This window comes from Chelonia mydas, chromosome 21 (assembly GCF_015237465.2).
Source record: "Chelonia mydas isolate rCheMyd1 chromosome 21, rCheMyd1.pri.v2, whole genome shotgun sequence".
Classification (NCBI taxonomy): Eukaryota; Metazoa; Chordata; order Testudines; family Cheloniidae; genus Chelonia; species Chelonia mydas.
In genome coordinates this window covers 18344866-18371977 of record NC_051261.2, presented here as the reverse complement: position 1 = coordinate 18371977, position 27112 = coordinate 18344866, and the positions used below count along the sequence as shown (strand labels likewise).

Here is a 27112-nt window from a genome sequence, read left to right as displayed (position 1 = left end):
GCACGTGACTGACGAGGAGAGGCTGAGGGAACTGGGCTTATTTAGTCTGCAGAAGAGAAGAGTGTGGGGGGATTTCATAGCAGCCTTCAACTACTAGAAGGGGGGTTTCAAAAAGGATAGAGCTCACCTGTTAAAGAAGTATGGGCTCGATGAATGGACTATAAGGTGGATAGAAAGTTGGCTAAATTGTCAGGCTCAATGGGTAGTGATCAATGGCTCCATGTCTAGTTGGCAGCCGGTATCAAATGGAGTGCCCCAGGGGTCGGTCCTGCAGCCGGTTTTGTTTAATATCTTCATAAATGATCTGGAGGATGGTGTGGATTGCACCCTCAGCAAGTTTGCAGATGACACTAAATTGGGAGGAGTGGTAGATACGCTGCACGGTAGGGATAGGATACAGAGGGACCTAGACAAATTGGAAGATTGGGCCAAAAGAAATCTGATGAGGTTCAACAAGGACAAGTGCAGAGTCCTGCACTTGGGACGGAAGAATCCAATGCACCGCTACAGACTAGGGACCGAATGGCTCGGCAGCAGTTCTTCAGAAAAGGACCTAGGGGTTACAGTGAACGAGAAGCTGGATATGAGTCAACAGTGTGCCCTTGTTGCCAAGAAGGCCAATGGCATTTTGGGATGTATAAGTAGGGGCATTGCCAGCAGATCGAGGGACGTGATCGTTCCCCTCTATTCGACATTGGTGAGGCCTCATCTGGAGTACTGTGTCCAGTTTTGGGCCCCACACTACAAGAAGGATGTGGAAAAATTGGAAAGGGTCCAACGGAGGGCAACAAAAATGATTAGGGGACTGGAACACATGACTTATGAGGAGAGGCTGAGGGAACTGGGGATGTTTAGTCTTCAGAAGAGAAGAATGAGGGGGGATTTGATAGCTGCTTTCAACTACCTGAAAGGGGGTTCCAAAGAGGATGGCTCTAGACTGTTCAGTGGTAGCAGATGACAGAACAAAGAGTAATGGTCTCAAGTTGCAGTGGGGGAGATTTAGGTTGGATATTAGGGAAAACTTTTTCACTAGGAGGGTGGTGAAACACTGGAATGCGTTACCTAGGGAGGTGGTGGAATCTCCTTCCCTAGAAGTTTTTAAACTCAGGCTTGACAAAGCCCTGGCTGGGATGATTTAATTGGGGATCGGTCCTGCTTTGAGCAGGAGGTTGGACTAGATGACCTCCTGAGGTCCCTTCCAACCCTGACATTCTATGATTCTATGTTCTCAGTGGTGGCAGATGACAGAACAAGAAGCAACGGTCTCAAGTTGCAGTGGGGGAAGTCTAGGTTGGATATTAGGAAAAAACTATTTCACTAGGAAGGTGGTGGATTTCCATCCTTAGAGGTTTTTAAGGCCCGGCTTGACAAAGCCCTGCCTGGGATGATTTAGTTGGCATTAGTCCTGTTTTGAGCAGAGGGTTGGACTAGATGACCTCCTGAGGTCTCTTCCATGCCTAATCTTCTATAATTCTATGTAGTGGATTATCCCTCACGGTGAATCCATGTTGACTGTTCCTGATCACCTTTCTCTCCTCCAAGTGCTTCAAAATGGATTCCTTGAGGACCTGCTCCATGATTTTTCCAGGGACTGCAGTGAGGCTGAAATTGAGGCTAGGTGTCTCTCTAGAACAGGGATATCCAATGTGGGGCCCCCAGAATGGCTTAATCTGGACCACGGACCAGGGTGGATAAAAATCAATGATTTTTTTTTAAATAATAAAAAATATCAATTTTTATTTAAATCGGATTTTTGATAGAATGCTTTTTGAGGAAAAAACCTATCTAAAGATAAAGATACATTATAGCTCAAAGACATCTCATCATGGAACAGGGATTATAAATTCTAATTCTATAGTATATGAGAATATATTCATGTAATGTTTAAGAAAAAAGTTTTGTAAATGAGTTCCAATAGTTCATGTATTAGGGACCCAATTTTATGGGGTTTCACAGGCTTCTGTATAGATTTAGGTTAATGTTTCTATCTACCCAATGGGACTCAGTGCTCAGTCTAGAAGATACCATCAGAGATGCTTAGTTTTGCAGTTCTCAAACTGTGGATTTGTGTCTCCAGAAGTAACATGCTTGTTAACAGCAAAAATGTTTTCAAATAAATAAATATATAGAGGTGAGAAACAACGGAGCTCAACTCTAATGTCCCTCTGCAAATTTGTGTACACAGTCAAAAAAGTTCAATCAATAGAAGATTGCTGGGGGTGAAACAGATCTGGACAAGGAGAAGAAATCTGGAGATAAATGTGAGAAGCGAGGGACATATGCTTGTTTTGTAAAAATATTATATGTTTGCTGTTGAAGAAAAAAATCCAGAATACTTAATGTTGTTTTAGTTAAATAAAACAATTTAAATGTCTGTCTGGTGATGTTCTCCTCCTAATACAGCATGGCAAGAAAATCCTCCAAATATTAATGATCAACCTGTTGAATTGGAGATAGTTCACCTCCCAGCGACTTCATATATATCTGCTTCAATTACCTTTGGTAAATGAAATAACCACACAATCACTAATTTTCTGATATAGCTGTAAAACTAATCTGAAAAGTTTTCAAAATAAATCACTGTTTAAAAATGTATAGTGTGTACCTTCTAAAAGTGAAACCTACATCTCTGAGTTGTGAAGAATATGTATTATACCATATAATATACCAACAAGAATGCACTTTTATGTAGAAAACCATGATTAAATCGAGCCTTCCTGACTAGTGATTTAAATCATGATTTAGATCAAATTCACGCTGCCACAGACTTCCCATGATTCTTCAGGCTTGTTTACACACACCCAGAATTCACACTACCGGGGTGTAATTTGAGGGCACATCAGTGCGTTGTGCTTTAAATCCCCATGTAGTACCTGCTAGCATCCATTGATGTAGTCATGTCTGAAACAGGACTACATCTATGCACACTAAGGAACATTTAGTACACACCAGCAGGGGAGACAGAGTGCAGTACTCTACAAATCATAGCCCCATAGTGCAAACTTTGGGGCCATGCAGACAAGCCCTTTATTTATTTTATTAAAATGACCATAGTCGACTTGTCATGGTCCCCTCTTCATGCCAACATGAAGGTAGGTCCAATCCCAGTGAGTATCATTAGTATGAATTTAAAGACTAACCAGGATTGCTGTACAGCAATCCAGCAAAATTGGCCTGAGCCAAGTGGCAAGGTGTCAGATCAGGCACACCTTATGAAATTACTTTGACACCCCGGCTCTAGAAGAAATGCTCTAGTTTAACTACAGGTTAATGGGCATGATGCAGGAATTACTGGGTGAAATTCTAGGACCTGTGTAATGCAAGTGGTTGGACTATTGATCAAAGGTCCATTAACCAATTGTTTCTTTTGTTTCCTGTCTGCCATGGTAAACTGATTGCTCTCCAATTTGCCTACAGCCACGTACAAGATCTGTGTACAATTGCTTTCTTCTTCTGAGACACCTCAAGAGCTCTTTTATTCTACTTTAAACCACACACCATAAGGAAAAAGGATATAAGGCTGCACTTTCTGTAAGTGTATTCCAAACAATCGGCAGGATCTGCTGCATGGAGGAAACCATGTGTTTAGGATAGTTCTTCACTAGGGCGGTCACAGCCTGGAAAACAAAAACATCAATGGAGCAATTCATTGATAAATTTATTCAATGTATCAGATTAAAGAAGTTAGAACAAGTCACCTTGGCAAAATACTTTCTTCAATAATCGCAGAAATATTCTGCTCACATTTGCTCTTTTGCAAGGGCTGAAAGACTCAGAGGAGACTAGGATATGAATACGATTGTTAATAGTATGCTAGTGCTGAGATACTGTGGTAAAAAAGTACTATAAAAAGCCATTTGATGCAGACAGATTAAAAAATTATCACATTTAGATCACTGTTTTGAACATGGTTCAGGTCACTGGTTACCATCTGATGGCTATTCCGTCAACTACCACGGCTAACTCTGCATCCTTGCTGCCAGTGTCAGAGATATAGGGCAACAGGTGTCAGAACCTGAACTCCTGATATCCACAGGAATTGGTCCTCTCGAGGTCTGTAGCCAAGGATAAATCTTATCAGGTATATTCAGAGAATCATAGAATATCAGGGTTGGAAGGGCCTCAGGAGGTCATCTAGTCCAACCCTCTGCTCAAAGCAGGACCAATCCCCAACTAGACATGAAACCAGACAGGGCTTTGTCAAGTCTGACCTTAAAAACTTTTAAGGAAGGAGATTCCACCACCTCCCTAGGTAACGCATTCCACTGTTTCACCACCCTCCTAGTGAAAAAGTTTTTCCTAATATCCAACCTAAACCTCCCCCACTGCAACTTGAGACCATTACTCAGTGGTAGCAGATGACAGAACAGGGAGAACAGTCTAGAGCCATCCTCTTTGGAACCCCCTTTCAGGCAGTTGAAAGCAGCTATCAAATCCCCCCTCATTCTTCTCTTCCGCAGACTAAACAATCCCAGGTCCCTTAGCCTCTCCTCATAAGTCATGTGTTCCAGTCCCCTAATCATTTTTGTTGCCCTCCGCTGGACTCTTTCCAATTTTTCCACATCCTTCTTGTCGTGTGGGGCCCAAAACTGGACACAGTACTCCAGATGAGGCCTCACCAGTGTTGAATAGAGGAGAACGATCACATCCCTTGATCTGCTGGCAATGCCCCTACATATACATCCCAAAATGCCATTGGCCTTCTTGGCAACAAGGGCACACTGTTGACTCATATCCAGCTTCTCGTCCACTGTAATCCCCAGGTCCTTTTCTGAAGAACTGCTGCCGAGCCATTCGGTCCCTAGTCTGTAGCGGTGCATGGGATTCTTCCGTCCTAAGCGCAGGACTCTGCACTTGTCCTTGTTGAACCTCAGATTTCTTTTGGCCCAATCCTCTAATTTGTCTAGGGCCCTCTGTATCCTATCCCTACCCTCCAGCGTATCTCTCTCCTCCCAATTTAGTGTCATCTGCAAACTTGCTGAGGGTGCAATCCATACCATCCTCCAGATCATTTATGAAGATATTGAACAAAACCGGCACCACGACCGACCCTTGGGACACTCCACTTGATACCGGCTGCCAACTGCACATGGAGCCATTGATCACTACCCGTTGAGCCCGACAATCTAGCCAACTTTCTATCCACCTTATAGTGCATTCATCCAGCCCATACTACTTTAACTTGCTGGCAAGAATACTGTGGGAGACAGTGTCAAAAGCTTTGCTAAAGTCAAGGAACAACACATCCACCGCTTTCCCCTCATCCACAGAGCCTGTCATCTCGTCATAGAAGGCAATTAGATTAGTCAGGCATGACTTGATATTCAGGATGTAGAAGTGAAATATAAGCATTAATTAATGTTGTAATACTGGGCCTACATGTCTCAGACCCGCAAGATATTTAGCTTACCCAAACAAGGCCTCAGATCTGAAGATTGGTTAGCTTCTCACATCAGCCTATGTGTGACTATGTCACAAGATAAAACAGTCACAGGAATAGATGTATTAACTGCTGGTATTTAGGAAATATATACAGTAATGTACCAGTTAAAGTATTTTGGAGATTTTTGCAAATACAGTAGAACCCCATTTATCCGGTTTAATTGGGACCAGGGCCAGATCAGATAATCAAAAGTGGAGTCCTGGGTGTTCAGTAAATGCAGAGAGCCGGTTAAGAGAGGGTCAGATAAACAGGTTCTACTGTATAGGCATCAAGTTATGGTGACTGGTTAACGTAAACCGTAATGAGTATAAGGGGAACTAACAAGTTAACCTATGAAAAACAGGGCACCCCAAACATAGTGAAATGTGGAAGTTTAAATAAGGAAATGGGGTTGAAACCTCCATAAATATACATGAACCCCAGTGGGCATCAGCGTAACACCTTTAAAAACTGTATCCCAGCTTGCATGCCTTGGAAATGCCACAATGAAATCCACTGGTGACTGTAACAATGAAGTTAAGGGGGAAGGCTTTCCAGCAGGAAATGTGAGTGATCACAGTCATAGGGCTAAACACTTTGCACTCACTCTATCTGCTGTTGTATTTCAGTGTTTGCGGGAGTGTTTAGCTATTTAGTGGATTTGTTAAAAAGGGAACTTGCGATAAAGTGCAAATTTTTTCATCTACTCCTCAGGTCTCTCATCCTAATGACACTGATAATAATTTTCCTGATACCGTAACTGCTCAGGAAACCAAACCCTTATTGACCACTGCAGTCTAAGATTAATCAATACATAAACTTTGTAATGTTTCCTCAGGTAGGCCAGAGATCAAGGATGAAGCATTACAAAGTTTGTATTACTATGTCTATGTTCTATCAACAGAGGGCTTCAGTTATTAAGTTCGTAAATCCACCATTTTCCATCAGTGCAAATCATTTCAACCTCAAAGTAGCTTCTTGTCAATTTTGTATCTCTCCCTGTCTGGTCCAGTTCCCTGCCTGTAACCAGTCCCTTGGGAGTGACATCCTCCCCTGTTTAGTGTGCCGAGATCCTCACAGTTCCCCAAGGCAGGCCTGCATCCTCCAAGACTCTGAAATCATGTCCTTGGACGCCGGCAATCCCACTCTCTTTCCATGGCTCTCTGGACTGAATCCAGCCAAGCCAGACCCCTATGGGAGTGCTGTCCTTTACTCCTTCAGGGTGCAATGCTCCCTGTAAGTATTTGCAGTGACATCAGGCAGCATTTTCAAATCAAGGTAACAATGCATTAGTCACCTGGAAAACAGAATCTGAAAGTCCTCAGGTTAGCAAAGAGAGGCAACGGTTAAGACCAGAGTTCAAACTGATACCACCGGGCCAGCTACAGTAGAACCTCAGAGTTACGAACACCATAACTGAACAAAAATTATGGTTGTTCTTTCAAAAGTTTACAAGTGAACAATTACTTAATACAGCTTTGAAACTTTACTATGCAGAAGAAAAATGTTGCTTTCCCTTTATCATGTTTAACACAGTACTATACTGTACCTACCTTTTTTTTTTCCTGTCTCTTCTGCTGCCTGATTGTGTACCTCTGATTCAAACGAGGTGTGTGGTTGACTGGGCAGTTCGTAACTCTGGTGTGCATAACTTGAGATTCTACTGTACACAACTGTAGAAGCCATCTTGGCGCACACATTCTCTCTCTCTCTCTGTCTTTTATCCCAGGTGTGTGACTGTTGTATCTGTGAGCTCCGCTCTTAACAGAGCCACGTGACACCCCATTGTTCTCCTGCTCTGCTTCCCTGCAAAGGGGGGGGCCGGGGGAAGAGAGAGAAAATCTCCTTCCTCTTGCTCAGAGGTGGGCAAACTACAACCCTCTTGCCTGGCCCCTGAACTCCTGGCCCAGGAGGCTAGTCCCCAGCCCCTTACCTGCTGTCCCCCCTCCCCTGCAGCCTCAGCTCACTGCGCTGCCGGTGCAATGCTCTGGGTGGGGAGGGGGGCTGTGAGCTCTTGCCGGGCAGTGCAGCTGCAGAGCGCGGCCTGACCCATACTCTGTGCTGCACGGTGGCTCCAGTCGGGCGGCATGGCTGCCTGTTCTGGTGCCCTGGGTGGCAAGGCTGTAGCACCGCCTGCCACGGGTGCTCCAGACAGCATGGTAAGGGGGCAGGGAGCAGGGGGGTTGGATAGAGGGCAGGGGAGTGCGGGGTGATGGTCAGGGGACAGGGGTATGGATGGTATTGGGGTGGTCAGAGGGCGGGGAACAGGGGAGTTGAATGGGGGCAGGAGTCCCTGGGGGGCAGTCAGGAAGGAGAGGGGGGTTGGATGGGGTGGCGAGGGGCAGTCAGGGGCAGGGATTCTGGGGGCAGTTGGGGACAGGGAGAAGGGGTGGTTGGATGGGGCAGGGGTCCGGGGGGGGGGGGGAAGTCAGGAATGAGAGGAGGGGGTTGGATGGGGTGGCAGGGGGTAGTCAGGGCAGCTGGATGGGGCGGGGGTCCCAGGGAGGCAGTCAGGGGGCAAGAAGCCGGGGGGGGGGGGAGGGAGGGAGATTGGATAGGGAGCAGGGACCAGGCCATGCCTGGCTGTTTGGGGAAGCACAGCCTCCCATAACCATCCCTCCATACAATTTCGGAAACCCGATGTGGCCCTCAGGCCAAAAAGTTTGCCCGCCCCTGCTCTTGCTGATGGTAGCTAGGTGTGAACATCCAGGCCATTTGGGGTTTCCTTTGTCCTCATATCCTCCACTGACATGTGAAGACTTTACTCAGTTTGTTAATGACTCCAATCAGGTTGCCGAGTCAACACATCATCCCTCCCCCTTACAATCAGTGCATAGAAATGCAAAGCCAAGGTAGAAACTGAGGCATGCATGGGAATCAAAAATATTACTAAAATCCCCACATTCATCACACCTCTCGTCAAGTTTTGTATCTCTCCCTGACCTCTTGCTCTGCAAATGTTCCCACTCTTGCTGGTTGTTTGTCAGCCTCTAATAAAAACTTAAGTGTCTTCTTCCAAGTGGTCCCTGTAGCCAATTAGTTCATTTTATCATCCATTTATTATTGTGTTATGGTCAATTCATGCGCCATTCCATATATAATCAACATATGCTAAATAGATTTAAATTGTAGGAGTATAGAAATATACGATTGACAAGTATTTAGGAGTGATGAGAGTGTATATAAAAGTATAGGTTTATAAGTAAAGCATGGCTGGAATGCAAGACCTATAGGCTGAGACCTGTAAGATTTCAGCTTAGTCAGACTAGGCCATAGGCTTAAAAACACCTGACATAAGTGGGTGATCTAGGAATAACCCTATGCCAGGAAGTCACAAGATTAGTGTAAAAGATGTGACAATAGGTAATGTTACAAAAACTAGATTGCAATAAACTGCAAGGTATTGTCCAGGATCATGAGACACCTGATTGTAACATCATTGTATGTCCTGTCCTGACCACAGGGTATATGCTGTGCATAGATGCTAATGAGAATAAGAGGAACTAAGAAACAACTTATGAAAAATGAGGAGTCTGGTGGCACCTTAAAAAGACTAACAGATTTATTTGGGCATAAGCTTTTGTGGGCAAAAACACACTTCTTTAGATGCATAGAGTGAAAATTACAGATACAGATGCATAAATATACTGGCATATGAAGAGAAGGGAGTGCACAGAGTTGGGAATCAGCCTTGACAAGGATAAAGGAGTTTGAGGCACAAGTTGTGTTCTCGTCCCTGTTGAAGGACAAAGCCCAGGTAGGAACCATCAAACGGTGGAAGTCAATGCGTGGTTGCACAGGTGGTGTTAGAGAGAGAGGGCTTTGGATTCTTCGACCATAGGATGTTGTTCCAGGAAGGAGGATTGCCAAGAAGAGATGGGATCCACCTAACGAAGAGAAGGAAGAGCATCTTTGCAGGCAGGCTTGCTAACCTAGTGAGGAGAGCTTTAAAACTAGGTTCACTGGGGGATGGAGACCTAAGCTCTGAGGTAGGTGGCGGAAGTGGGATACTGGGAGGAAACACAAGGAGGAGAGTGCAACAGGGGAGGCTTCCTGATTCATACTGAGAAATCCGGGCAATCAGTTAGTTTTCTTAGGTGCCTATACACAAATGCAAGAAGCCTGGGAAAGAAGCAGGAAGAACTGGAAGTCCTGGCACAGTCAAGGAACTATGATGTGATTGGAACAACAGAGACTTGGTGGCGTAACTTACATAACTGGAGCACTGTCATGGATGGGTATAAACTCTTCAGGAAGAACACGCGGGGGAGAAAAGGTAGAGGAGTTGCATTGTATGTAAGAGAGCAGTATGATTGCTCAGAGCTCCAGTATGAAACTTATTTAGAAAAGCTGGACGAGCACAAGTCCATGAGGCAGGATGCACTGCATCCGAGTGCACTAAAGGAGCTGGCGGATGTGATTGCAGAGTCATTAGCCATTATCTTTGAAAACTCAAGGCAATTGGAGGAGGTCCCGGATGACTGGAAAAAGGCTAATGTAGTGCCCATCTTTAAAAAAGGGAAGTAGGAGGATCCGGGGAACTACAAGCCAGTCAGCCTCACCTCAGTCCCTGGCAAAATCATGGAGCAGGTCTTCAAGGAATCAATTCTGAAGCACTTGGAGGAGAGGAAGGTGATCAGGAACAGTCAACATGGATTCACCAAGGGCAAGTCATGCCTGACCAACTTCTATGATGAGATAATTGGCTCTGTGGCTATGGGGAAATTGGTGGACGTAATGTACCTTGACTTTAGCAAAGCTTTTGATACGGTCTCTCACAGTATTCTTGCCAGCTGGTTAAAGAAGTATGGACTGGATGAATGGATTATACGGTGAATAGAAAGCTGGCTAGATTGTTGGGCTCAATGGGTCGAATCATAGAATATCAGGGTTGGAAGGGACCTCAGGAGGTCATCTAGTCCAACCCCCTGCTCAAAGCAGGACCAATCCCCAATTTTTGCCCCAGATCCCTAAATGGCCCCCTCAAGGATTGAACTCACAACCCTGGCCAATGCTCAAATCACTGAGCTATCCCTCCCCTCAATCCATGGCTCAATGTCTAGTTGGCAGCGGAGTGCCCAAGAGGTTGGTCCTGGGGCCGGTTTTGTTCAACATCTTTATTAATGATCTGGACGATGGGATGGATTGCACCCTCAGCAAGTTCGCAGATGACACTAAACTGGGGGGAGAGGTAGAGATGCTGGAGGGTAGGGAAAGGGTCCAGAGACACCTAGACAAATTGGAGGATTGGGCTAAAAGAAATCTGGTGATGTTCAGCAAGGAAAAGTGCAGAGACCTGCACTTAGGACGGAAGAATCTCATGCACTGCTACAGGCTGGGGACTGACTGGCTAAGAGGCAGTTCTGCAGAAAAGGACCCGGGGATTACAGTGATCGAGAAGCTGGATATGAGTCAGTAGTGTGCCCCTGTTGCCAAGATGGCTAATTGCATATTGGGCTGCATTAGTAGGAGCACTGCCAGCAGATCGAGGGAAGTGATTATTCCCCTCTATTCATCACTGGTGAGGCCACATCTGGAGTACTGCATCCAGTTTCGGGACCCCCACTACCTCTGCAGAAAAGATGTGGACAAATTGGAGAGAGTCCAGCGGAGGGCAACAAAAATGATTAGGGGGCTGGGGCTCATGACTTATGAGGAGACGCTGAGGGAACTGGGCTTATTTAGTCTGCAGAAAAAAAAAGAGTGAGGGGGGATTTGATAACAGCCTTCAACTACCAGAAGCGGTGTTCCAATGAGGATGGAGCTCGGCTGTTCAGTGGTGGCAGATGACAGAACAAGGGGCAATGGTTTCAAGTTGCAGTGGGGGAGGTCTAGGTTGGATATTAGGAAACACTATTTCACTAGGAGGATGGTGAAGTACTGGAATGGGTTACCTATGGAGGTGGTGGAATCTCCATTCTTAGAGGTTTTTAAGGCCCGGCTTGACAAAGCCTTGGCTGGGATGATTTACTTGATGTTGGTCCTGCTTTGAGCAGGGGGTTGGACTACACCTCCTGAGGTCACTTCCAACTCTAATCTTCTTTGATTCTATGATTTAAGGAACCTTTCCCCCGACGGTTACTTTCCATAGTTCATACTAACCCCACTCCCTCCTTGTTCTTATAATTTTGTGACAGGCTAACTGGAACTTCCAAGAGGTCTTCTCTATCTCATTTTATTGACCCCATCCTCTCTCCTGTATCTTTCCAAACCAAATAACCCCAAAGTACAGAAACAGGGATGGGAATCAGAAGTTCTGTGTTCTATTCCTGGCCCTGTCACGTTGGTGCAGCTGTGTGCAACCTTGTGATCTGCCTGTGTCATTCGACACCATAACCATTACTGGATATTAGAGTTTCCACAAATGTCACCGATTTCAAAAACTAAGCATAAACCTTCCTACTCCAACTTCACTTTCCCAAAGAGAACAACAGGAGGGAAGACAGTAATGAAGAGACAAATTTGTTTTTTAGTAGCCCAGACTGTCTAAGGGGAAGTACAGGTATAATCAGATCATGGGTACTTGAACTGCAGGACAATTGTCACAGAATTGTGGCTGAGCTGTGGACAAGACATGGAAAATAGTGGAAAAATAATAATGGACCTTTATTAATTGTGATAATTTGGAAAAGCCAGAATAGACCTATTTGTTTAAGAAATATATGCTGGAACAATATAAACCATTAAGTATTGTGTTATGCCTCTGAATTTTTTTTTTTGATAACCTGATGTTTTGCTTGCAGCTATATTACAGTCATTCAAAAAAGTGACCGGTACAATGTAAAATTCAGAAGACAGAGTCTTAACACCACTGCTGTAGAAATCGAGTCCAGTCACTTTAGCCTTTTACATTTTACAGGCATTCAATGTTAGTGCAGTAAAACCTGCTACAGTGGTCTCCTTCATACCATCTTTGTTTTGTGAAGATTTGTCCATACCGAGATACTGAACATTCAGCATGCACAGAATTAGGCAAGATTGGTAGCAGAGAGAGCAAAGCTACGACTAACTATGGAAAACACTGTAGAACTGCAGGTGAATCCCAAAACTTTCCAAGATCATTTAATTCACATTCACTTGCAAAAAATTTATAAGGGGCAAGCTGTGCTTTAGCTTCACGGCCAAACATAGGGATTTCCTCCAGAGGGAGCACCTGCTCTGATAACATTCACTTGTTTCACATCAAATACCCAAACTGCTTTCATAAATGACAGTCTGTGCTGCATGAACCTTGGTCCTCATCGAGCTGGTTTGGCAACACGCTCCTCAGTGTTGCAGTAGTATTCATAGAATCATAGAATATCAGGGTTGGAAGGGACCCCAGAAGGTCATCTAGTCCAACCCCCTGCTCGAAGCAGGACCAATTCCCAGTTAAATCATCCCAGCCAGGGCTTTGTCAAGCCTGACCTTAAAAACCTCTAAGGAAGGAGATTCTACCACCTCCCTAGGTAACGCATTCCAGTGTTTCACCACCCTCTTAGTGAAAAAGTTTTTCCTAATATCCAATCTAAACCTCCCCCATTGCAACTTGAGACCATTACTCCTCGTTCTGTCATCTGCTACCATTGAGAACAGTCTAGAGCCATCCTCTTTGGAACCCCCTTTCAGGTAACTGAAAGCAGCTATCAAATCCCCCCTCATTCTTCTCTTCTGCAGACTAAACAATCCCAGCTCCCTCAGCCTCTCCTCATAAGTCATGTGCTCTAGACCCCTAATCATTTTTGTTGCCCTTCGCTGGACTCTCTCCAATTTATCCACATCCTTCTTGTAGCGTGGGGCCCAAAACTGGACACAGTACTCCAGATGAGGTCTCACCAGTGTCGAATAGAGGGGAACGATCACGTCCCTCGATCTGCTCGCTATGCCCCTACTTATACATCCCAAAATGCCATTGGCCTTCTTGGCAACAAGGGCACACTGCTGACTCATATCCAGCTTCTCGTCCACTGTCACCCCTAGGTCCTTTTCCGCAGAACTGCTGCCTAGCCATTCGGTCCCTAGTCTGTAGCGGTGCATTGGATTCTTCCATCCTAAGTGCAGGACCCTGCACTTATCCTTATTAAACCTCATCAGATTTCTTTTGGCCCAATCCTCCAATTTGTCTAGGTCCTTCTGTATCCTATCCCTCCCCTCCAGCGTATCTACCACTCCTCCCAGTTTAGTATCATCCGCAAATTTGCTGAGAGTGCAATCCACACCATCCTCCAGATCATTTATGAAGATATTGAACAAAACCGGCCCCAGGACTGACCCCTGGGGCACTCCACTTGACACCGGCTGCCAACTAGACATGGAGCCATTGATCACTACCCGTTGAGCCCGACAATCTAGCCAGCTTTCTACCCACCTTATAGTGCATTCATCCAGCCCATACTTCCTTAACTTACTGACAAGAATACTGTGCGAGACCGTGTCAAAAGCTTTGCTAAAGTCAAGAAACAATACATCCACTGCTTTCCCTTCATCCACAGAACCAGTAATCTCATCATAAAAGGCGATTAGATTAGTCAGGCATGACCTTCCCTTGGTGAATCCATGCTGACTGTTCCTGATCACTTTCCTCTCATGTCCCCTCACATTCCTTCAGTTTGTCTGCCATTTTCTTAAATACGCCTTGTAAAAATGCATTCCACTCTGCATCTTCCAGTGCTTTTCTTTTGCACTGTAGTCTGCCCAGTGTGTCAAATCCATTACAGTGTTACACAATTGATGGATTAAAAACAGAACACATGTCAAAAGATTTAATGGTTTTCATCAATGATTTGGCATTCCAAGCAATAAACTGCATGTCAAGTGGCAAAGTCATGACATTTAAAAGTGAGATAAGTCTGTCCATTACTTGAGTTTCAGGTGAAATCTCCATTTAACTTTCAATAAACTCTCAGTAGTCAGTGTGGTAAAAAACTACTTCAAACCGCCAATTCCATCGTGGTTCTGGACACAGAGGCAGTTGGTCAGGATTAAATTGTTTTTCTTGCAAAGTCAGTCTTGAAATGCAGGTTGCGAGCTGGGCCCTGTTTAAAGTTTTTTTTTTTTCATTGCAGCAGTGAATGTATCGACTTTAGAAAAATGACCATGCCACTGATTGCTAGCGAGACTTAACAATATGCATATCACGTTACGTTCACCGAATTAGGAAGCAGCCCCTGTAGAACCTGATTATATGAACGAGTACAGTATGATGCACTGTCTGTCGCTATCCCGGACACCTTATTAAGGTCTAAATCAAAACAGGTCAGGCACTTAGTGACAGCATGTGACAGCTGAATAATTTACCAAGTTAAGAACAGAAATATCCAAAAGAAAGGACTCTAGCTTTTCTGAGCCACTCATGCGGACTAGAGCAATGACATGCAGTATGCAATTATCTTTGTCATCTGTTGACTCATCAAACACAATGCATATAGAATCAGCCTTTTTCATAAGCTCTTTCAGCTCCTTTCTGTGTACTTCAAACACTTTGGGTAAGTAATCGTGGTGAAGCTTGTTAGCAGAAGAAAGAGCACTTGTGTTTGGAATTGGTTTCTGAATGTACTCCCTTAACACTGGGTTAATAATTTCTCCATTGGTATATTTGCACTTGAGAATGCCATGAAAAGTTCAAAATATGCCACATTTTGAGCATATCGGTACTGCAATTAAACAGATACGACAGTTGTCTGATGTTTTGCTTTTGATGTCGGATCTGTCTCTGCGTCGCATTTGGTATTATGATGCCGATCAGAATTTAAATGAGTATTAATACTAGACTTATGTATATGGTCTAACACGACAATGCAGGCTGTACAAAACAACTGTCCACCATCACCACGCAACCACTTGGAATACTAGTTTGCGCTGATTTTTTTGCAGTTTTTAGCAGGATTTGCCATTTGTTTGACCTCAAAGTACTGTAACGTGTGTATAAACAACTGTTTGTCTCCTAGCAACATATAAACGTCACAAGCTTGGATGAGTTTGTTCAATTTTGAATGACAAATTGAACAAATACATACACACTCGCAATAGCTTAGAACCCAGGGTTTGTTATTTGTTTGGTGTACCCAGGGATTTGTTATAGCAAAAGGGGGCTGTGGGGGCGCAACAACTCCTCCGGTCCCGCAGCTGCGGCGGGGGCACAGACCTCTCTGCCACCACCACAACCTGGGGCTGGAGGAGCTCTCTGCCCCCTCCCATTCCAGGTGGGACCTAGGGAGGGGTTCGGTATAGCCCAAGGTTCACTATTGCGAAGGGCATTATACCAAGAGTGTACTGTATTGCCAAAGCTACCGTAATTAAGGTGGGAAGTACTAATGGGAAAAAAAAAAAGTGTTGCAAACCTCAAAATGTACGCGAAATTGTGGACTGTGCAAAGCAAACTGATTAAAATCAAAATTGTGGTGGAAACCTAATATTGTGGGAACAGCAATACTGAAAGTTAAATAGGGCCTATTGTGATTTAAACAGAGATTAATCACTCTTGGAAGGCACACAAATAATGTATAGCTCCAACTATAAGAATCAGTCTTCCACCTCTGAGTGTTTCCCATCTGTAATACTGGAAAAGTAATATGCTTAACCCACAATCCAAACATCACCTCCACTCATCCGTAGGTGCAAAAATCAATAACTGCCCCAAGCCAGCTACCAACACCTCCGGTCCCTTCCCCCAAATTTCTACAGTGCAGCTATGTGGTCAGTACAAAGATCTGCAGGACACCAAAAACAGGAAATGGGGAAAAAAGGTAAGAAACTTAATTTACTATCCAAACCAGTACTTCCTTCTTCCCAACCTTCACCTCTAACCTAGTTAGACTGTAAGCTTTTCAAGGCATGGACTGTCTAACTATGCACCTGAATAAAATCTAGCACAACAGTTCTCCAATTTCAGCTAGGACTTAAAAATGTTACCATCATTCAAACAAAACAATAAACCAGAGGGCTTTGACACAGAATGTAGGTCCCGCTTGCTACGGAATACACTGGGCCTTAACAAGTAGCACAGAGGATATGGCTTTAATTAGAACTAAACTGGCGACCACAGGTGCTTTAGGCCACGATTCAGGAAAGCAATCCTACTCACAAAGGCACTTAAGCATGTGCTTAAATATTTTCCTGAATAGGAATGCTCTAACACAGAGATAGGCAAACTATGGCTCATGGGCCACATCCGGCCCGCAGGACCCTCCTGCCTAGCCCTTGAGCTCCCAGCCTGGGAGGCTAGCCCTCGGCCCCTCTCCTGCTATCCCCCCTCCCCGCAGCCTCAGCTTACTGTGCTGCCAGCGCTCTGGGTGGCGGGGCTGCGAGCTCCTGCCGGGCAGCGCTGCCCAGCCTGCCCTAGTGTTCAAGACTGTGCGGCAGCATGGATGGCTCTGGCCGGGTGGCACGGCTGCCAGTCCTGGTGCTCTGAGTGGCATGGTAAGGGGGCGGGGGAGGGGGGGTTGGATAAGGGGCAGTGGGTGCCAGGGGGCAGTCAGGGGACAGTTGGATGGGGCGGAGGTTGGCGGGGGGGGGGAGGAGTCAGGGAATTGGTAGGTTGAATAGGCGTGGAAATCCTGTGGGGCCTGTCAGGGGGCGGGGGTGTGGATATGGGTCAGGGCAGTCAGGGGATGGGGGGGTTGGATAGGAGGTGGAGTCCTGGGAGGGGGCGGTCGGGGGCAAGGAAGAGGATGGGATTGAATGGGTCAGGGGTTCTGAAGGGGGCAGGAAGTGTGAAGGGGCGGATACAGGGCAGGGGCCAGGCTCTTTGTGGAGGCACAGCCTTCCCTACCCAGCCCTCCATACAGATTCAGAACCCTAATGTGGCCCTCAGGCCAAAAAGTTTGTCCACCCCTGCTCCAACATAAGTATTTTCTTGAATTGGAGCCTTACACAAATTAAGAGCAGCTGTATAGAATATTCCGGATTCATAATCGTTCGCACTACTGCTGAGTGTCACCATTTCCTCTGCATTTGCTATATGACAGCTATGACAATGCACAGGCTCCATGCATAAGAACATGGAAATTCTGTAACATTCCTCCACATCTCTGAACACACACTCCTGAGGCTCAGAGACTGAGTAGAAGTCATTGACACTTGTATTTCACTATGTTCTCCAGGCAGCCTGCTCAGCATTTGCAATATTGTCCAAGAACCCCAGCTCAGAACCTTCTCTCCACTGAGGGAGCTCTGAGTTAGTTTCAGCAGCTCATACTTTTGGCTCTCCAAACCTTGGCTGTTACGTTGTTCTCTAGGCAGCACAGCCTACTCTTCTAATTCTTGCCCTGCTATAAAGCTACAGCTGGATTCTTACTTTGACTCCCTTATTCAAATCTGCTTGGCTCTATGAAACAATGCAGAAAGAATGCACTGTAATCCAGTTAACTCGTTCTTGTGTGGAAACATGGAGAGCCGAAGAAGGCCCTCACCCTAGTTTAGGCATTAGTGCAATATAAAGGTTAAATAATAAAGGTACAGACAAGTCTTGGCAGGGCTGAGACACAAAATGTCCAACACCCAAAACAGCAAAATTACAACTTCCACAGCATCTTGGAAAGATGCCAATTTAACCAGACCGTAAACCACAGAATCCACAGGGTCCTGACTGAGAAGAGTGAGGCAGGTCAGATTTCTAAAAGCTACTGGATCCAAGCTATCTGAAAACTCAGGAAGAAAACCGTCAGTTGACACTCAGTTCACATTTTCACTGTTCCCTTTGCAACCATAAGGACCAGATTTTTTTTTTAAATTAAAACATTCTGTAGCATAATTCTGCAGCAAGAAATGAATACCACAGCCTTGGAATCATGGAACGCACAGGATCCTGACTGTAATCAAAAAGCTGTCATGATACACTGCGTCCATTTGTGAAGATTCAAAATATTTGTGAAGATTCAAATCACCTTAATCAAAAACAGACATTCCCAGTTAGAATACACCAAATACCAACTAACAAACAAAATTAGAATCCCACCACCTATTTGTCTGCCATCATAGAGACAAGCTACAGCTCTCTCATGTGCATGCATGCGCACACACACCTGAGTCCGCAGCTGACAAAGACAGCTAACCATACGCATCTACAATTCATTCAGACAAAATGGCTCATGTTAACATTGCAAGCTGTTGGAGTCACAGCACTCTGCAACTCAAAATGTGTAATGCCAACAAGGATGACATTAGCCTTGTTTTTCTGTCTCGGTGTTAAGACAACATACATGTGGGTATTAATTACTGTACCACACTATGTGCTTACCTTTAAGACCTCCATTTTAAATCCACTGTCCGATGTAGGGCCATCAGGCATCTGTAGGGCCTGAACAAAGGCCTCTGTGAACTGCTGCACTACAGGAAAGATCAGGACTTTGGCTGCACCCTAGTCACAACAAATACAAGTAGTATTGAATTCTATACATTAGTATTACCATAGCACTTGGGCGTCTCAGACATGGACCAGGACACCACTGTGCCAGGCGCTGTACAAACAGAACAAAAGGACAGTCTACAATAACTGGTAAATTTACACGCACACTATTAAAAGCTGAAGCTCACAGATAGCAATGGAAATCATACCGTTATGTTGCCCCAAACCAAAGTAGAGGCTGATGACAACTGCTGTGCATTGAGGAGTCACATGCAGCTTCCGGGGGTGCCTCTTCACAATGACTGTCAAACTGACTGGCTTCCCAGTCTGGAAGCCAGCAACAATTGCAAAGCAGAACAAGCTTTTCAAAAACTGTCTTAAGTAATAAAAGCTGGCATGAGAATTGCTGTGTTGATTTCTCTGGGTAATATATACAAAAAGCATTTTGGCTGCACTGTAAATGGTGCTAGGTGGAGCAAGATTAAAGTCTGCACTTTGGACAGAGTAAGAAAAATCAGACACATCAAAACTTACGCAATATTATAAAGGCACTGGTTGTGACTCCGTAGGAAAGACAGTTAAATTCCACACTTAAAGCAGTACTTGTGGCACCTTAGAGACTAACCAATTTATTTGAGCATAAGCTTTTGTGAGCTACAGCTCACTTCATCGGATGCATACTGTGGAAAATACAGAGGATGTTTGCTTTTATACACACAAATCATGAAAAAATGGGTGTTTATCACTACAAAAGGTTTTCTCTCACCCCACTCCACTCTCCTGCTGCTAATAGCTTATCTAAAGTGACCACTCTCCTTACAATGTGTATGATAATCAAGGTGGGCCATTTCCAGCACAAATCCAGGGTTTAACAAGAACGTCTGAGGAAGGGGGGGGTTAGGAAAACAAGGGGAAATAGGTTACCTTGCATAATGACTTAGCCACTCCCAGTCTCTATTCAAGCCTAAGTTAACTGTACCCAATTTGCAAATGAATTCCAATTCAGCAGTCTCTCACTGGAGTCTGGATTTGAAGTTTTGCTGTTGTAATATGGCAACTTTCATGTCTGTAATCGCGTGACCAGAGAGACTGAAGTGTTCTCCGACTGGTTTATGAATGTTATAATTCTTGACATCTGATTTGTGTCCATTTATTCTTTTACATAGAGACTGTCCAGTTTGACCAATGTACATGGCAGAGGGGCATTCAAATCCAGACTCCAGCGAGAGACTGCTGAATTGGAATTCATTTGCAAATTGGATACAATTAACTTAGGCTTGAATAGAGACTGGGAGTGGCTAAGTCATTATGCAAGGTAACCTATTTCCCCTTGTTTTCCTAACCACCAACCCCCCCCTCCCCCCAGACGCTCTTATTAAACCCTGGATTTGTGCTGGAAACGGCCCACCTTGATTATCATACACATTGTAAGGAGAGTGATCACTTTAGATAAGCTATTACCAACAGGAGAGTGGGGTGGGGGCGAGAGAAAACCTTTTGTAATGATAAACACCCATTTTTTCATGATTTGTGTGTATAAAAACAAACATCTTCTGTATTTTTCACAATATGGAAAAATGCATCCGATGAAGTGAGCTGTAGCTCACAAAAGCTTATGCTCAAATACATTGGTTAGTCTCTAAGGTGCCACAAGTACTCCTTTTCTTTTTGCGAATACAGACTAACACGGCTGTTACTCTGAAACTTAAAGCAGTATTCAACATCCTTGTTATTAGTTCCATACTCAAAAGAGTAAGTGCTGAAATTTTGGGTGTGATATGCTATACTCTATTCTTCATATACAGAGAGTGAACCCTACCCTACTTTAGGGACAAAACTTAAGTCAACTTTAATTGTGGAGCCAATGTGACAGTCATGGAGCAGCTATATATTAATCTATTAACTGTGTAATAACCATAGGACTATTTTAAGTGACCCGGTCAGTGAGGTCTGTATAACTATGGTGGATTGCTGGAATTTCTTGTATGACTGTATTGATCTAATTTAAGAGAGAGATGTGGGTAGAGCAAACAAGAAAGCAGCACAAGAAATCTAAATAATAACACCCCAGCACACACCTGAAAGGCAATGGGACAAGCTTTTAGAAAGACACAGGCTTTCCCAGAGCCTGGGAATGGTAAGTCTCAGGGAAAAGCTAGATATATGTAGTCTGTTTTACTGTTTTTAAGATAAATATTTCAGAGAAATCCCTTCCTCTAAATAAATAATACTTTGCCTTAGGGAGGCTATCTTATCTCTTATCCCTGAGAGCAGAACTGCAGGGTCTGAACCTAAGTCAAACCTGCAGAGGTAATCACAGTTAGTACTGGGGATTGCAACCCAGGGCCTGGTCTGACAATGGGAGAACAGAATGATTCCACCTGGACCCAGGTGACCGCCCAAGGCCCAAAACCTAAAGGGGGGTGCACTGGAAGAGATCAAGAGACAGAGGTGCAATTCGCTCAGTAACTGTGACAGCCATGATGAGGACCTCCAGAATGGACCATATGGTGCCTTCTTCCCCAAATTACAGCACTTAATCTGTGTCCTGAAAATGTTTTCTCACAAGTTCCAAGTAAATCTATTGATCAGTTTAGGAGTTAAAATTAAGTGTGAAGAAGCCAGTTGCATTGAGTTTTGCACTTGAAGTAGAGATTCGGCCACTTCGCATATTAGAGAAATATAACATTCTCCCCAAAATTACAGTAGTATAGAATAAATATTCTAAGTTTCCAAACAGATGCTAATTTTACACCTGCTCAGAATAATTTCCTGCAATATACAATGAACTCATGAACTGAAAATCAAACTTACCTTCTCCAGCTCCTCCATGTTACAGATCATATGGGCACATGTGGTGAAGATCTCTACTGCACGTGATCTGGTGCGAATACCATATACCTTTTAGAAAACATACAATATGTCTCAGATGTGACAAGAAAAATGCTGGTGATACCAGGGAAGCGAAAGTGTGTTTAATCACTACCATTAACCATGCTCACATGTTATCCTTAACACACTTATTTCAGAGATTTCTCTTTCTTCAGCACAGTCTAAATTTGAACAAGTCACCAGCTAATTTCTTAACACTGAACAGTGAACCTGAAAACTCTTGAGACACTGTAGTAACCAAAACTGCAGGACAAGGAGAGAGAGATATCAGAATCCAACACAATCTCATTCTCACTTACCTGAAATACCCTCTTAATGCATTCAGTAGGTCATCACAATATTTAATTACTTTCAAACACATGAAATCTAGCTACATCTACATTTCTTTACTCCTTCAGAACAGGCAACTCCCTCCCTAACCTACTAACCGGCAATATGTTGTCATTTAGTTAGTACCACTAACAGTGAAGACAAATAGCTCTTTGCCATACCTCCGCCATTGTGAAAATTTTGTACATCTCAGGAAGAATAACAGGAGCGACAAGTGGCATCTGTGTGTCTGTCACTTCCCGGGTAAACTCTAGGAAGAGAAACAAGTAAAGAGGAGAGTCCCCATACATTTGAGCATTATCTCCCAGGTTCACTCTCCAATTCAGTTCAGCCTCAACAATAGAAATGATTTTATTCTTCGTTAAACTTTAATTTACACCAGCGTGTAGGGCCCAACCAAATTCAAGGCCATGAAAAACGTGTCACGGATTGTGAAATCTGGTCTCCCCCTGTGAAATCTGGTCTTGTGTACTTTTACCCTATAATATGCACATTTCAGGAGCGAAGACCAGCGTCTCTCAAACTGGGGGGCCTGACCCCAAAATGGAGTTGCAGGGGGGTGACAAGGTTATTTAAGGGGGGTTGCGGTATTGCCACCCTTACTTCTGGGCTGCCTTCAGAACTGGATGGCCATAGAGAGGCGGCTATTGGTTGGGCGCCCAGCTCTGAAGGTAGTGCCTTGCCAGCAGCAGTGCAGAACTAAGGACGGCAATATCCTACCATGCCACCCTTATTTCTGCGCTGCTGCCTTCAGAGCTCAGTGGCTGGAGAGTGGCGTCTGCTGACCAAGGGCCCAGCTCCGCAGGCAGCAATGCAGAAGTAAGGGTGGTAATACCAAGCCATGGCATCCTTACTTCTGCACTGCTGCACCCTTCAGAGCTGGGCCCTCAGTCAGCAGCCGCCGCTCTCTAGCTGCCCAGCTCTGAAGGCAGCACTTCCGCCAGCAGCAGCGCAGAAGTAAGGGTAGCAGTACCACAACCCCCCCCTACAAACTAGGTGTCAAGGTTCCTTCCCCACTCTGAACGTTAGGGTACAGATGTGGGGACCTGCATGAAAAACCTCCTAAGCTTATCTTTACCAGCTTAGGTCAAAACTTCCCCAAAGTACAAAATATTCCACCCTTTGTCCTTGGATTGGCCGCTACCACCACCAAACAAATACTAGTTACTGGGGAAGAGCTGTTTGGAAACGTCTTTCCCCCTAAAATACTTCCCAAAACCTTGCACCCCACTTCCTGGACAAGGTTTGGTAAAAAAGCCTCACCAATTTGCCTAGGTGACTACAGACTCAGACCCTTGGATCTTAAGAACAATGAACAATCCTCCCAACACTTGCACCCCCCCTTTCCTGGGAAATGTTGGATAAAAAGCCTCACCAATTTGCATAGGTGACCACAGACCCAAACCCTTGGATCTGAGAACAATGAAAAAGCATTCAGTTTTCTTACAAGACGACTTTTAATAGAAATAGAAGTAAACAGAAGTAAAGAAATCACCTCTGTAAAATCAGGATGGTAGATACCTTACAGGGTAATTAGATTCAAAACAGAGAACCACTCTAGGCAAAACTTTAAGTTACAAAAAAGATACACACACAGAAATAGTTATTCTATTCAGTACAATTCTTTTCTCAGCCATTTAAAGAAATCATAATCTAACACATACGTAGCTAGATTACTTACTAAAAGTTCTAAGACTCCATTCCTGGTCTATCCCCGACAGAAACAGCATATAGACAGACACACAGACCCTTTGTTTCTCTCCCTCCTCCCAGCTTTTGAAAGTATCTTGTCTCCTCATTGGTCATTTTGGTCAGGTGCCAGCGAGGTTACCTTTAGCTTCTTAACCCTTTACAGGTGAGAGGAGTTTTTCCTCTGGCCAGGAGGGATTTTAAAGGGGTTTACCCTTCCCTTTATATTTATGACACTAGGTCTGCAGCCAGGCTCATTGATTTCAAGAATGTGGAGGAGTCTTGGAATTACTTTAAATCAAAGTTGCAGTTGGAGCCTGCATTCCAAGCAGGGGGAAAAAATTTGTAGGGACAAGTTGCAGACTAACCTGGATGAACAAGCATTTCAGGCAGATTATTAAGGGCAAGAAGAAAGTCCACAAGGAATGGAAAAAGGAATGGACCAATAAGGAAAGCTCTCTCTTGGGGGTGTTTCTACACTGCAATTAAAAACCCACATCTGGCCCGTGCCAGTTGACTCAGGCTCACACGGCTCAGATTAAGGGGCTATTTAATGACAGTGTAGATGTTTGGGTTCAGATGGGAGCCTGGGCTCTAGAACCCTGTGAGATGGGAGGGTCCCAGAGCTTAGGCTGCAGCCCTGCAAGTCTGAGTGAGCTGGCATGGGCCACCTGTAGGTTTTTAACGGAAGTGTAGACATACCCTTGAGATCAGAAAGCATAAGGAAAAAGTGAGAACTGCCAAAAGGCAAGCAGAGCTAGCACTTACATAGGAAATTAAAAACAGTAAAAGTTTCTTTAGCCCTGTAAATAAAAAGAAAGCAAGGAAAGGTGAGACCGCTAGGCGCTGAGGACAAGGTGGCAATTAAAGATAATCTCAGTACAGCCCAACATCTGAACAAATGCTTTGCTTCATTTTTTACTAAGGAAAATGAGGAGCTTGGGGGCAGCGGAAGGGTGGTAATGGGAATGAGGATATGAAAGAATAAATTACCAAATCTGAGGTGGACGCCAAACTCAAACAATCTAATGGAAGAAGCTTACAAGAAGTGGAAGATTGGACAAATGACCAGGGAAGAGTATAAAAATATTGGTCAGGCATACAGGAGTGAAATCAGGAATGCCAAATCACACCTGGAGTTGCAGCTAGCAAGAGATGTTAAGAGTAACAAGAAGGGTTTCTTCAGGTATGTTAGCAACAAGAAGAAAGTCGAGGAAAGTGTGGGCCCCTTACTGAATGAGGGAGGCAATCTAGTGACAGAGGATGTGGAAAAAGCTAAAGTACTCAATGCTTTTTTTTGCCTTTGTCTTCACGAGCAAGATCAGCTCACAGTCTGCTGCACTGGGCAGCACAGCATGCGGAGGAGGTGACCCGCCCTTTGTGGAGAAAGAAGTGGTTCGGGACTATTTAGAAAAGCTGGACGTGCACAAGTCCATGGGGCCGGATGCGCTGCATCCGAGAGTGCAAAAGGAGTTGGTGGATGTGATTGCAGAGCCATTGGCCATTATCTTTGAAAACTCATGGCAATCGGGGGAGGTCCCGGATGACTGGAAAAAGGCTAATGTAGTGCCCATCTTTAAAATAGGGAAGAAGGAGGATCCTGGGAACTACAGGCCAGTCAGCCTCACCTCAGTCCCTGGAAAAATCATGGAGCAGGTCCTCAAGGAATCAATCCTGAAGCACTTAGAGGAGAGGAAAGTGATCAGGAACAGTCAGCATGGATTCACCAAGGGCAAGTCATGCCTGACTAATATAATTGCCTTCTATGATGAGATACCTGGCTCTGTGGATGAGGGGAAAGCAGTGGACATGTTGTTCCTTGACTTTAGCAAAGCTTTTGACACAGTCACAGTATTCTTGCCAGCAAGTTAAAGAAGTATGGGCGGGATGAATGGACTATAATGTGGATAGAAAGCTGGCTAGATTGTCGGGCTCAACGCGTAGTGATCAATGGCTCCATGTCTAGTTGGCAGCCGGTAGCAAGTAGAGTGCCCCAAGGGTCGGTCCTGGGGCCGGTTTTGTTCAATATCTTCATTAATGTTCTGGAGGATGGTGTGGATTACACCCTCAGCAAGTTTGCAGATGACACTAAACTGGGAGGAGAGGTAGATACGCTGGAGGGTAGGGATAGGATACAGAGGGCCTTAGGCAAATTAGAGGATTGGGCCAAAAGAAATCTGATGAGATTCAACAAGGACAAGTGCAGAGTCCTGCACTTAGGATGGAAGAATCCCATGCACCACTACAGACTAGGGACTGAATGGCTAGGCAGCAGTTCTGCGGAAAAGGACCTAGGGGTGACAGTGGACGAGAAGCTGGATATGAGTCAGCAGTGTGCCCTTGTTGCCAAGAAGGCCAATGGCATTTTGGGATGTATAAGTAGGGGCATAGCGAGCAGATCGAGGGACGTGATCGTTCCCCTCTATTCGACACTGGTGAGGCCTCATCTGGAGTACTGTGTCCAGTTTTGGGCCCCACACTACAAGGAGGATGTGGAAAAATTGGAAAACATCCAGCAGAGGGCAACAAAAATGATTAGGAGACTGGAACATGTGACTTATGAGGAGAGGCTGGGGAACTGGGATTGTTTAGTCTGCAGAAGAGAAGAACGAAGGGGGATTTGATAACTGCTTTCAACTACCTGAAAGGGGGTTCCAAAGAGGATGGCTCTAGACTGTTCTCAGTGGTAGCAGATGACAGAACAAGGAGTAATGGTCTCAAGTTGCAGTGGGGGAGGTTTAGGTTGGATATTAGGAAAAACTTTTTCACTAGGAGGGTGGTGAAACACTGGAATGCATTACCTAGGGAGGTGGTGGAATCTCCTTCCTTAGAAGTTTTTAAGGTCAGGCTTGACAAAGCCCTGGCTGGGATGACTTAGTTGGGGATTGGTCCTGCTTTGAGGTCCTTAAATGACCTCCTGAGGTCCCTTCCAACCCTGACATTCTATGATTCTATGAATGGGACTAAATTGGGAAGCCTGGATAATCTCCACCCAAGAATATTAAAGGGGCTGGCACATGAAATTGCAATCCCAATAGGAAGTATCTTTTATGAATCCATAAATGTGGGGGGTCGTACCCTATGACAGGAGAACTGCAACTACAGTACCTTCATTAGAGAAAGGAAGAAAAAAAAATGTGATTTAGGAAACTACAGCCCCATTAGTGTGACCTCAATTGTATCGAAGATCTTAGAACAAATTTTGAAGGAGTACTTAAGAATACAGAGGTAAACGGTAATGGGGATAAAATACAGCATGGTTTTACAAAAGGTAGATTGTGCCAGACCAACCCCATCTCTTTCTTTGAGATAACTGATTTTCTAGACAAAGTAAATGCAGTACATGCAATCTGCCTGGATTTCACTAAAGCATTTGATACAGTTCCACATGGGAAGTTAGTTAACTTGAAGAAGATGGGGATTAATATGAGAATCAAAAGATGGCAAAGGAACTT

General features: G+C 44.6%; 1 protein-coding gene and 1 long non-coding RNA gene across 10 annotated transcripts in view; one reads left to right on the top strand and one right to left on the bottom strand.

The window, feature by feature from the left end:
* Nucleotides 1–26374, top strand: LOC122463463. The gene is made up of 3 exons (XR_006286873.1): nt 1–63; nt 1034–1037; nt 26272–26374. It is a non-coding gene; the product is annotated as an uncharacterized LOC122463463 (long non-coding RNA).
* The window catches only part of IPO9 (importin 9), a 163509-nt gene that overhangs the window by 87164 nt on the left and 49233 nt on the right, over nt 1–27112 (bottom strand). For all 9 annotated transcript variants that reach the window (XR_005223189.2, XM_037884733.2, XM_037884732.2 and 6 more), the window contains 4 exons: nt 22130–22218; nt 21561–21647; nt 18639–18758; nt 3517–3617 (listed from right to left, as the gene is read on the bottom strand). Coding sequence is in view for 8 of the 9 variants with exons in the window: in XM_037884733.2 (XP_037740661.1) it covers nt 3517–3617; nt 18639–18758; nt 21561–21647; nt 22130–22218 (397 nt within the window). In the remaining variant the exon portion in view is untranslated. The remainder of the gene's footprint in view (nt 1–3516; nt 3618–18638; nt 18759–21560; nt 21648–22129; nt 22219–27112) is intronic.